Source organism: Triticum urartu, chromosome 7A (genome assembly GCF_056163025.1).
Source record: "Triticum urartu cultivar PI428250 chromosome 7A, HENAU_Tu73, whole genome shotgun sequence".
NCBI classification, from domain to species: domain Eukaryota; kingdom Viridiplantae; phylum Streptophyta; class Magnoliopsida; order Poales; family Poaceae; genus Triticum; species Triticum urartu.
The window spans coordinates 377,411,037-377,423,883 of record NC_141879.1 but is presented as its reverse complement, the minus strand read 5'-3'; the positions used below and the strand labels follow the sequence as shown (position 1 = coordinate 377,423,883).

General features: G+C 45.8%; 1 protein-coding gene across 1 annotated transcript; it reads right to left on the bottom strand.

Moving 5' to 3' along the window:
- Window positions 1-962: 962 nt before the first annotated feature.
- Window positions 963-7,672, bottom strand: LOC125530121 (NAC domain-containing protein 53). The gene is made up of 5 exons (XM_048694520.2): window positions 7,083-7,672; window positions 6,638-6,847; window positions 2,071-2,820; window positions 1,855-1,981; window positions 963-1,588 (listed from the first exon to the last, which is right to left on the bottom strand). Exons 1-5 carry the CDS (start codon window positions 7,557-7,559, stop codon window positions 1,212-1,214), a joined length of 1,941 nt encoding a protein of 646 aa, XP_048550477.1. The 5' UTR covers window positions 7,560-7,672; the 3' UTR covers window positions 963-1,211.
- Between the last annotated feature and the right edge of the window lie 5,175 nt (window positions 7,673-12,847).

Here is a 12,847-nt window from a genome sequence, read left to right as displayed (position 1 = left end):
TGAGTTAAGAACTTGGAGATATGCTGGTGTCAAAGGGGTGCAATGGACTAGAGAAGGTTGACCCCACTGTAGAGTGTTAACCTTGTAAATTATGTGTACCGTCTCCCCATTAGATTCCGGTAATTCTTGTACATGTAAGACCTGTACTCTGGTGTTCTGCTTTTCTCTTAATGAATGAAATCAGCAAGGCTGTACTTCGTCAAAAGAAAAAGAACTTTATACATATTTGGTAACTCTCCTGTAGTTATGTTTAACCTTGAATGCAATTTATAGATTTGACAGCAATAGTCCCTCGGACTTGAAAAGTAATAAGAAAATGGCTAATCCAATAGCAGATTCCGCAGCTGGCACTGTTGAAACTAATGAAGCAAATGATTGACCCATGATATTACCCAAAGAAACGGAAATGGGCAAAATTGACGGAGTGCCAACAAGATCCAAAATGCAGCGGCAAAATTGCAGCCGAACACAAGATGGTCAGCCGTTTCGCTCAGAGGGAGAGATAATCAGCACAACATCCCTTTGTGTTGATCCTCCTACAAGCAGCCAGGCAAAGGGACGGCACCCTGCTCTTCCAGATGAACGAGGCGAAGCAGCACAGATGGTAGGTCTTTTTTTAGGCTTAAAACACTATGTTAAAGGCAGGCAGCAATGCCCATGACGGCTACCCTTGCCATCGAGGGCATGCGAGAGAAAGCCACAAGAGATGCCCCGAATGGCATCGGCTCATCGCTAAGGTTGGACCACCCAACCCTATCAACCTTAGCGATGAACCGATGAGAGTAAAAAGTGTCAAGCTTCAGTTTCTCGCAGGGGAGAGGGTTGTGTCGCCTGCTCCATGGTTTAGAATTTTGTTCAAACCTGACAAATAACAACACATATAGAGCTGAAGCATCCTGAGCTTGGATTCAGCCGCCAACTTGGTATTTGTATTTACAACATTCTACGCTAACGAACATGGATAACTGCAACACCACCATGCACTTGATTATTAAGCAGTTCTAAAATACTAATATCACTGGAGGAATTCATTGATACAGCACTAACTCGCGGGCTGCAAAACGGCACCGCTAATGCTGTCGAAGAGGTCATGTCATGCAATGCCATACATTTAGGCCATCAGGAGGTCCCCGGTTCTCGCCTCAACACACATACAATTACCTAACGTCATAATAATATTTTTATACCCAATACCGGGCGGGCAGGCCAGGTTACTTGCCGTAGATGCACAGGCCCACCTCGTAGCTCACCAGGAGCATTATTGCTGACAGGAAAAAGAGACAGAAGCCGCCGCGCAGCACCGCAGTCACTGTGTTGCAGCCACCACAGTGTATGCGGTTATCAGGCTGGAAACCTGTGGAGAAGACAAGCTCCATGTCTTCATCCTTCTGGAACGACCACTTGCCTTGTCGAGAAGCAACAGTTAAGCTTCCTATGCTGATTACTTCGGTAGACACGCTGATGGTGTTAGGGTGCACACCAGACAAGGATTTGCCTGGGAACTCTGCTGCAAAAGCAGGGGGAGCCGAGATTGAATCCAGCATCTTTACAAAACGCTTTCCCATGGACCCATTCTTAGCCTGAGAATCTGTCAACACAATACCAAAACTTTTCAGTAATCTTCATTTACAGCTACAACATCCAAGTTAACATTGCCCTGATTAAGCACAACCAAAAGCTTGTTTTTCTTTGCAAGATGCACAAAATGATCTTGCTTAATCAGGGCAAGTAAATATAACTGCAAACGTCCCTCAGGGTGACATAGATAGAGATACTGGATCAATAGTTGAATAGGTACTAAAGAGCAAAATATAGCAAGGATAGCTGGCCTGTTCTTTTCCATAATAACATTACCTGGTAAAACAACACAATTTAACTGGCCACCAGCTTCAGATAACCTAGCGGACGACGCGGCCCCAACTACAAAATTAGGTTCTACAACCTTTTGAGTTGGACTATATGTATAGCTGGGATTGTTGACCTGTAAAAGTAGAAAATTTGTGTGTGAGTACATCAATGATCTGCACAAAGTGCAGTGAGTTCATCTCTTACATGTAACTGGTAGCATACCTCTTGAGTAAGAACTGGCCCATTAAAGACATGGGAGCTGCTCCCAGCCGACTGCTGTACAGAGCACATCATATCATTAAATAAGTTATCGTCCATTGCATCATAGTATGGAATACCATCATCCAGTGTCTCGATACCAGATAGAATGGTTGCTGGGGAGCCAAGGAATCCATTCGTCTGTCTAAATCCATCACTGAACATTGAGTTATCAAAGGGTGCATCAAAATACACAAGAGAATCATCTTCTGGCTTGACTGAATTTGTAATAGAAGAGTGTGGGAGATCGGTCATAGTTGAGCCCAACTGGGAGGAGTCATCTTGTAGTGTCTGCAACAACTGGGCCAACTCATCTGGCTGGAAAGGCTGATCACCAGTGATCAGAGGAACCTCATTGTTGGACCCGTTCACAGCATCCAAGGGGAAAGCTGTTTTCCAGGCCCAACCATCAGAAGGCCATATAGTGGAATCATTGCCTAGAGGTAACTCCAAATCCTTCAGCTCTAGGAATTCATCATTGGGGCTAGAACTATTAAGAAAATCTCCAACATTGGCATTAGATAACATATTTTCAACAAGCATTGGGCTATTTTGTTCTCCAGGATGAATATACTGAAGAAAATTAGAACAAAGACTTGGGTCATTCAAAATGTCCCCTGAATTTCCTTCTACGTCTTCAGAATGGCTGCTGGTGTTTGAAGTGTCAGAAACCGGCAAAACAACACTGCCATTCTCATTTTGACCAGCCAAGTCCTGAATTTGAGGGGAAAAGTGTGTTAGAAAAACTGGCATATTAGGTAAAGAAATGATCAGAGCAAAACAAAGAAATTACCCATAAAGCATAATCGCATGCGAATAAAGTAAAAAATAGTCCTGTATGGATAAATATAGTATGCTAAAGAATTATTAGGTTCAACAGAATTATAGCTTAGAATACATATATACTCCCTTCGTTCCTAAATATAAGTCCTTTTAGAGATCTCAATATGGACTACATACGGAGCAAAATGAGTGAATCTACACTCTAAACTGTGTCTATATACATCCATATCTAGTCCATATTGGAATCTCTAAAGACTTATATTTAGGATCGGAGGGAGTATGTTTGATCATCTATGACACGCAGACCTTGTGAAGTTCAGTCTCGTCTGATCTTTTACTGGTTATAGAGTTTATGGCGGCGCTGACCATCCGAAAAGTCAAAAGATGGCGTTGGCATTTATTCCTCCATCCCAAATTACTTGTCATAGAAATGGATAAAAATGGATGTATCTAGAACTAAAATACATCTAGGTACATCTATTTCCCCGACATGTATTTCCGGACGGAGGGAGTATAAAGTTATTAAAGACAAAAAAGACAACACAGAATTACAACCTTTTTAGTGCTCATAGACCTGAATAGTGAATACTATGACATCATGACTCTTGTGTGTCATTATCTCATACTTGCTAGTTAACCCTGATAGAAATACAAAGATGTATGTCAAAAAGCCAATGCATGTCAGCAGTCTTGCTGGACAGCATGACATAGAATTCATTATTGCAAAGTAAAACAAGCTAAATCCCAATGCTGAAAGAAGTGGAGCATCCCTGTGCAGAGAAAGATACAATAACTTAGATCCAACGTGACACAAAACATGCTCAGTAATATTATGAACCTTTTTCCTTGACAAATAAACCAACAACAGATTAGAATGAAACTATGTGCCATCAATCATCATTCTACAGATTTATGGGGAAAATATAAATATCCATTATTTCATTCACAAACCACTTTTTTCACTTCAAGTAAAAGATGGAACCGACGATGTGATAGCAAATTTTGTGAGCATACCAAATGCCAGGATTGTGGAAAAAAAATCTAACTCTGGCTATGAAAAGCGATCAACATCTCCCTTTGACCATGGATAATGCGAAGGCACCCAAAAAAATTCCAATGCTAAAGCGTGCAGAGAATGTCAAGAGAGGTCGGGGTAGACCGAATTTGACATGGGAGGAGTCCGTTAAGAGAGACCTAAAGGATTGGAGTATCACCAAAGAACTAGCTATGGACAGGGGTGCATGGAAGCTTGCTATCCATGTGCCAGAGCCATGAGTTGGTTGCGAGATCTTATTTGTTTCACCTCTAGCCTACCCTAACTTGTTTGGGACTAAAGGCTTTGTTTGTTGTTTGTTGCTAATGGCAAGGGAGCTGTCTTTTTGCAATTATTCTAATAACTGGTGTATAATACTATGTTTTTAAGGCGACGCCTTACCGCCTTAGGGAGGGGGGGCGCTTTGGCGCCTAGGCGACGCCTAGGCGGGCGCTTTGGACGCCTAGGCGCCCAAAGCGGTCGATTTTCCAAAGCGGAGGGGGAGCGCTTCGACGCCTAGGCGTCGCCTTAGGGACGCTTTAAAAACATAGTTATAATAGTTAACGAACATGGTCCCGGCACAAAGTACAGCTTCAAGAAGTCCATAAAAAAGGAAAATCACTGATAAATGTGCTACTACATTATATTCGCCAATATGAGGTGGTTGTTGACTATCAAGCAGCATACAACCAAATACAGTATCACAATGTTGAACATATTGTCCTAATAAGGTAATATATGGGATCAGCGGTATGTAGACGTTGCAGGACATATTTTTTGATATGGAAAGTGTATGACAAAGTCTTCCTGTTGTTACATGCTAGGGTAACTGTATAGTATTTATATGTAAGACTTAAAAAAAATTGTACATATAGGGGCAATATAAGAAAAGGTGTTGTAACCTGATAAAAAACTCATATGCTAATCAGTTAAACTAAGACAAGGGCATATATGGTGTTGAACCGGTATGGACCCTGCCCATCTATCTTAGGCCCATAGGGCCCAGCATATGTGCTAGACCTAGAAGAGGAGGAGCTGGGTGTTGTCTCCCAGAGAGCGCCGCCACCCACACACACGAACATGAGCTGGTACGCTACCCCTCCTGATTCTACATGGTATCAGACGCCAGGTTCGGCGGGGACCTGACAGACGGCGAGGCTGCGGGGTCTGGCACGGATCAGCGGCAGTCCTGTGAGCCGGAGAAGAGGCTGCTGTGCGCGCGCGTGTGAGGCGGAGAAGCAGCTGCATTCGGCCCAGGGAAGGAAGAGGAGGAGGTGAGGCTGTACGCGGCGAGAAGGCAGCAGAGGAGGAACAGCAGATTTAGAGGAGGTTGGCTGTGCTGCTGCTGCTGCTGGGTGCAGGTGCTGACGGTGTTGTTGCTTGCTGCTGTACTCCTGCTGTTGCCTGCGTGGTAGGAAGATGTGTGTGCATGCTTGCTGGGGCTGCTGGTGTGTGGACATGGGAGCAGAGGTGCTTGCTGCTGCGACTGACTGGAGAGAGGCAGGAGAGGCAGGTCGTGTTGCTTGTTGCGGCTGACTGGAAAGGGAAGAGGAGGCAGTACTGAGGGTGTTGCCGGGACTACTGCTGCTGCTGCTGTGTGTGGCCAGGGGGAGAAGAAGGGTAAGTAGCTGCTGTGTGTAGTTGGTCAGAAAGATGGGTGAACCATAAGGACTTGCTGAGGCTGTCGAGCAGCTCACTCAGTTCCTCGCAGACTCGAACTACGGGGGCGTCGTTCCTCAACAGGGAGTTGTCCAGAAGATCGAGTTGTCGCTCACGGACATCAACGTAGAGGAGGAAGGGTTGTGGTTTGCAAGTGGACATCTTGAGGTGGATGGTTAGAGTGATTTTAATCGGGCAAGTTGTCAAGATGATAGAAGTTCAACTTCAGGCTATTGTGTGTTTGTGGGAGGAAATTTGGTGTCATGGAGAAGCACGAAACAAACAGAGTTGTGTCTAGATCAACAGCAGAAGCTAAGTAAAGAGCATTATCTCAAGGGTTGAGTGAGATGCTCTGGGTGGAGAATCTACTGAGCGAGTTGAAACTTCTGAGGAAGGCCCTCCTGAGAGTGTGGTGTTACAATCAGTCAGCTATAAGCATTGCCAATGACCCGATTCAACATGATAGAACAAAACATGTGGAAATTGATCGCTTCTTCATTAAGGGAAAACTTGATGCTGGGATCATCGGCCTTACTCATGTCAGCTCTGGGTAACACGGGGGCCGGGAACAAGGACTGTAACTTGGCATGTGACAAGATGGGGCCGGGAACAAGGACTGTAACTTGGCATGTGACAAGATGGGGTTGATAGCTATCTACTACCACCCATCTTGAGGCGGAGTGTTGAACCGGTATGGGCCCTGCCCATATATCTAAGGCCCGTAGGGCGCAATCCCATGTGCTAGACCTAGAAGAGGAGGTGTTCGGCATTGTCTCCCAGAGAGCGCCGACACACACACAAGAACACGAGCTGGTACGCTACCCCTCCTGACTGTACATATGGACTAGTGCGAGGAAATAGAACTACATGTGTTATTATCTTCAGATTCAGAAGGCTAACAAATTCAGTGCCAACTCAAGCTGATCTATGTATAACTCAAACTGCAAGCATGCAACATAAACTGACTTTTATGCAGTATATCATTTTATACCCAACTAGACGCTTCTTTTACTAAAACAAGCAGTGAGTAGAAAATCATGCAAGTTGTAGGTATACCTGAATGAGATCATTCATCTGAAGATATCCTTTCTCCATAGCACCAGGAGCCTCATGCTCACCAAAAACGTCCCTCTGCACTGGCAGAGGACCAAAATCATCATCCTCATCCGCCTCCCACTCCTCCTCGACGAAGGGAGCTCCATACTGTGCCCCGTTTTGAGGACCAGGCCCAGCCTTCTGGAAGATTCGGCACACTACAAATGAATCCTGTGCACAATGGTTTGAAAATCAGCATCGCTGTATTTGCATTCAAGCGTCATTAGCAACTAAAACAGAACATTGCCACCCTAGCGATCGAAAATTTTGCCCGTGACTCGCAGTAGCAAAAGACCTGGTACAGTCATAGCACAATGCCCACTGGGATCAGGTATGAAAAATATCGATAGAAGTCTAATATCTACTTAATCCACAAGTCCATCGCCGGTGTCCAAAGTGGCAATACCTGTGGGATCCCGGCTGCGCCATCGCCCTCAAGGCGATACTCGTGCATGACCCAGTTGGTGCGCTCGCCCTTAGGCGCGCGGCCAGCGTGGAAGACGAGCGTCTTCTTCATCCCGACAACCCTAGCTCCATGGCGGACCTCCCTGTCCTTGCCGGTGGTCTTCCAGTAGCCTCCTGCAGTGGCGCGGTTGGTGCGCGCGCGGTTGGCGTGCTTGCGGTCGAGGCGGCTGAAGAAGTACCACTGGGAGTCGCGGCTGCGGAGGCGCGACCTTGCCGGGAGGTCCCATGGCTCGACCTTGTAGAGGTCTACCTCAGCGATGGCGTCGACCTTGAGCGGGCGACCGAGCACCTTGCGCTTGAGGTAGTAGGAGACGAGCTCCTCGTCTGTTGGGTGGAAGCGGAAGCCCGGGGCAAGGGAGGTCGGGTCATCCGGCGCGGCCGCCGGGGCGGAGGAGGAGGACGAGGAAGGGTGGGTCATGTACCTGAGGAGGCTTAGGGTTCCAGGAGAGGAGAGGGAAGATTGGATTGGGAGATTGGATTGGGGAAAGTTTTGGAGGGGGGTGTCTCTCTCCGGGAAGAAGGGATGGCTTGGGCTATAAGAAAGAACAGGGGCGTTTTCGGGACATCCTCTGCCGGGTTCACCGTCGCGGCAATTTTGCAAAAACATCCTTATCTTTTCTGATAATTGAACCCTCCGTCCCTTTCTAAATGGATCTGGAAAAACGTTTCATTTTTGCACAAAACTCCCCGTCTTTTAGTATATTCAACCCGTGGTCCTTTTTAGAGTGGAATTGAATACACACACGGCTTCCTTCGGTGCTCCTCGATCTATACGGTATGGCACCGCCGCCAGCCGCCGGTCTTCTTCTCCGCCCGTCCGCGCCCTGTTTTCCTTCCCCTCCATATCCGCTCCTAATCTTCTCCGGCGTCTCCCGCAGCCTCCTCAATCTCCAACCTCTTACTCCAATGTGGTTCTTCTCTGATTTGGATCAAGTTGGAGTCCGTCTCCAACACAAAACCATGGAGTGCCCGACCCGGATTGGTCTTGGCGGCCATAAGAAGGAAGGATGCTCCGCCGTCTGCCTACCTTGCATCTTCTGATGAAGACATCAATATCATTGTTACACCCACAGCCCCTGCTGCTATACATACTAGACCAATTACTAGAGCTCGTGCACGCCAATTGAATTATCAGGTACTTTCGTTTCTTGGTAACGATTCTAATATTCATGAGAATATGATGCTGCCTAAATTGAATACATTTGTTTTGCTTACAAATGAAGGGCCTAGCTTGGACAAGAAAGATGAACCTTGGAGCAAGTTCAAGCATGGAGATGATGGCATGCGCAAGGGGAACAAAAACGGAGTTACAAGTGATGATTCCAAGACTCTGAAGCCACCATAATGAACATGGGACGAAATATACAAGATGCCACTTCATAAATTTCGTCCAGGGACTATTTTAGGTGTTGCGTCACCTTATTATTGAGCCAGGCCCATGTATTTTCGAAGTACTTAAGTATAGGCTGTTTTTAGAGTTCGTATGTGTGGGAAAACAAGAGTTAGGGTTGGTTTCGGACCCCTCCACCAAGGGCCACGAAATTCCCCCTCTCTCCTCCATATATACAGCCCTTAGGGCATCGTTTAGACTTTGGATTTTGTTTAGATTAAAAGTTTGCCATAGGTGCAACTTCGCGTACTTCGTTTGTGTCCAACGACCAGACCAAGACGTCACAGAACCCCACCTTCATTAATAAAGCTTTCCTCTTATATTCGCAATATCCAGATTGCAATCTTAGTTTCTTGCTTATTCTTCGTTTGCTCGCAGGAAATAGGCCCTCGTGGTCAGGTTGATCGTGCTCCGGCGTGGTCAATAACCCTCGAAAGTTGGTTTAGCGATTGCTAAGGCGTGACGTCTCGCACGTTCGTAGTCGGATCGTCAAGGTCGACTCCCACAGAAAACGATAGCCACCTTCTCATCAAAACATCGGGACACCTTTGCCTCTATCAAGTGGTATCAGATTTCCAGGTTGCTCGGTGAGATTTTACAGTTTTTCGTAGTTTAGATCGAGTCTATTCTTCGTACCTATAGTCCATGAAAAAGCTAAAAAAAATTAGGGTTAGTTCATCCTATCCGAACCAATCTGAGCCTTTGCATAATCTTTTCTGTATTTGCTTTGTTGAATTTGCGGTTGCATCGTCGTGTCAAGTTGCGGGTCTTAGCATCTAGTCCTTTAGAGTTTCGAGTTCTGTTCACAGGTTGTCACGTCGCCGCTGCCATATATCACCACCGCATCATCATCATCGTTGCTGCCATATACCACCACCACACCAACTTCATCGTTGCTGCCATATTCACCACCACATATTCACCATCAATTCGCGTCCATATACGCCACCACATATCCGCCGCCATCACGCCAATCCGAGTCCACCTGCAACATATATCCGCCACCAGTCCGATTTCCACCATATTCATCGCCGCCACCAGTCCGAGATTCCACCAGATTCATCTCCGCCACCAGTCCTAGTCCGAGTCTGATGAGGACATCAATACCATTGTTACACCCACAGCCCCTACTGTTACATATATTGGACCAATTACTAGAGCTCGCGCACGCCAATTAAATTACCAGGTACTTTCGTTTCTTGGTAATGATTCTAATGTTCATGAGATTATGATGCTGCCTAAATTGGATACATTTGTTTTGCTTTCAAATGAAGGGCCTAGCTTGGAGAAGGATGAACATTGGAGCAAGAACACGCATGAAGTTGATGGCATGCGCAAGGGGATCAAGAACGGAGTTACAAGTGATGATTTCAGGACTTTGAAGCCGCCATAAGGAGTGCATGAAGCCATGGACGAAATATACAAGATGCCACTTCATAATATTCGTCCATAGGCTATTCTAGGTGCTGCGTCACCTTATTAATGGGCCAGGCCCATGTAATTTCGAAATACTTAAGTATAGGCTATTTTTAGAGTCCGTATGTGTGGGGAAACAAGAGTTAGGGTTGGTTTCGGACCCCACCCTCAAGGGCCACGAAATTCCCCTCTCTTCCTCCATATATACAGCCCTTAGGGCGTCGTTTAGACTTTGGGTTTTGTTTAGATTAAAAGTTCGCCATAGCTGCAACTTCGCGTACTTCGTTTGTGTCCAACGACCAGACCAAGACGTCACAGAACCCCATCTTGATCAATAAAGCTTTCATCTTATATTCGCAATATCCAGATTGCAATCTCAGTTTCTTGCTTGTTCTTCGTTTGCTCGCAGGAAACAGGCCCTCGTGGTCAGGTTGATCGTGCTCCGGCGTGGTCAATAACCCCTCGGAAGTTGGTTTAGCGATTGCTAAGGCGCGACGTCTCGCACGTTCGTAGTCGGATCGTCAAGGTCGACTCCCACAGAAAACGATAGCCACCATCTCATCGAAACATCGGGACACCTTTGCCTCTATCAAGTGGTATCAGATTTCCAGGTTGCTCGGTGAGATTTTACAGTTTTTCGTAGATTAGATCGAGTCTGTTCTTCATACCTACAGTCCACGAAAAAGCCACAAAAAAAATTAGGGTTAGTTCATCATATCCGAACCAATCTGAGCCTTTGCATAATCTTTTTAGGGTTTTTGCTTTGTTGAATTTGCGGTTGCATCGTCGTGTCAAGTTGCTGGTCTTAGAGTCTAGTCTTTTAGAGTTTCGAGTTCTGGTCACAAGTTGTCACGCCGCCGCCGCACCATCATCATCGCCCATCTACCACTTTTGCTTATCCGCCACCGCTCTGAATCCATATCCATATACCACCACCAATCCGTATCCATATACCACCATCAATCTCTATCCATATACCACCACCGCTACCATATACCACCACCGCTGCCATATACCACCACCATATATCCACCACCAATCCGAGTTCTTCTCATATTAGGTTTGTTTTTGAGATCAATCTCAATTCCGATTCGTGTTTCCTTGCCTGCGTAGGTCTCGAAAAAAAAAAGAGTCTGGAGACCCCCGGGCAGTTTTTAGGCCAAAATTTTCACGGGCAAAAATATTTTTTCCCTATCCTATTTTTAGGCTTTTCTGAGTCTTTTGAGCCAGGTGCCATCATAGTGATTTTTTGTCGCACTTTTTCGTCGTCGCTGCCCTGATTTCCGAAAAAAAAAGTGAAAAAAAAAATTTCGTGCCCATCCTATCAGTTTGACAAGGGAAGAGTTTTGAGACACTCGCCATTATAGTAATTTTTCGCAAAAAAAAAGAGGAGCACAAAAAAAAGAGGAGCGCAAAAAAAAGCGAAAAAAAAAGTTCCAGAGTGTGCTTTTCCCTTATTTACGTGCAGCGCCGTGATTTTGTTAGTGTTCTAGGCTCGCGTCTCTAGCACGGTCTAGCCTAGGACCAGCATAGTACCGTCGTTGAGCGTTTATTCAACTTTGCATCTCTGAATTGATTATTGCTGACCCTTTTTGCTACCATACTATAAGCCTTCCCAGCTCCACATACCTCTACGTCGTGCGTTTGACTCTCCCTGGCAATCGCTCTATCCAAGCTTTTGAGAGTTTTGACTACAACGGTTGCCGATCACCGCCTGCTGCTGGGTAAGAACTGGTAAGAATTTGAGATTTGCTTGACGGATTTGTGACACCCGCCACCACCACCTCTTGTTAGTATTCTGTAGGATCATATTCTTGTGTGTTTTCTATTGTTGCTAACCATGGCAGGATCACAAGCCGACGAGACTGACTGGGAGAACATGACGAATCAGGAGTTGCATGATAAATTTCAGCAAATGATGAATGGACAGGTGCAGGATGTGCTAAACAGATTTGAAGAGGTGATGAGGACATGACTACCTTGGATACGACCAAAAATATTGCATACATGCATATTTGTCAGGTGATTTCTAATGCAAACTATTCAATAATCTATTTATGTTATCCGGAACAAAAATACTTCACACACTTTTGTGTTTTGTCTAATTGCAGGTGTATGGGACATTTGTATAATCCACATATGAAGATAAGGGAAAAGGAGAAGTTTATGTTGTGTTCAAAAAGTCCTCTCACGTCACTTTTGGGCCAAGAGAAGATAGAGTCCAAGTCTTTCACGTTCTGGATTCAGATTCGGACTGCACAGACATACCTGACTCAAAACGCCAACAACTTTTTCATACGGACTCCGAATTGGGTGATTCTTTTTTGTTGGAAACTAGATTTCGTGCTCTTTCCAACCCAATTGGATTCACCTTCAAATTCGTCCGGAGCGTTGATTTACGGACGAAACAATCTGACATTGCAGCAGAATCCGAGTCAAACTACAAGCCCAAAGGTGTTGCATCACCTCCACTTGGGCCCATGAGCCTTGTACGACCTAGGGTTAGTTTTAGGCTGCCTTGGGACGTCCTCCCACCTCCTTGGCCGCCACCCCTTGCTCCTATATAAGTAGATCCATCTAGTAGCTTTTTCCTTGGGTTTTGTTTAGATTAAAAGTTCGCCATAGCTGCAACTTCGCGTACTTCGTTTGTGTCCAACGACCAGACCAAGACGTCACAGAACCCCACCTTGATCAATAAAGCTTTCATCTTATATTCGCAATATCCAGATTGCAATCTCAGTTTCTTGCTTGTTCTTCGTTTGCTCGCAGGAAATAGGCCCTCGTGGTCAGGTTGATCGTGCTCCGGCGTGGTCAATAACCCCTCGGAAGTTGGTTTAGCGATTGCTAAGGCGCGACGTCTCGCACGTTCGTAGTCGGATCGTCAAGGTCGACTCCCACAG

Bases quoted from the DNA above. Each gene is read 5' to 3' on its own strand.
- LOC125530121 (XM_048694520.2), bottom strand. From the start codon at position 7,559: ATGACCCACCCTTCCTCGTCCTCCTCCTCCGCCCCGGCGGCCGCGCCG. The intron at 6,848-7,082 runs GTATTGCCACTT...CATTGTGCACAG, and splicing joins GCGCAGCCGGGATCCCACAG to GATTCATTTGTAGTGTGCCG. The intron at 2,821-6,637 runs GTATACCTACAA...CCTCAAATTCAG, and splicing joins AGATGAATGATCTCATTCAG to GACTTGGCTGGTCAAAATGA.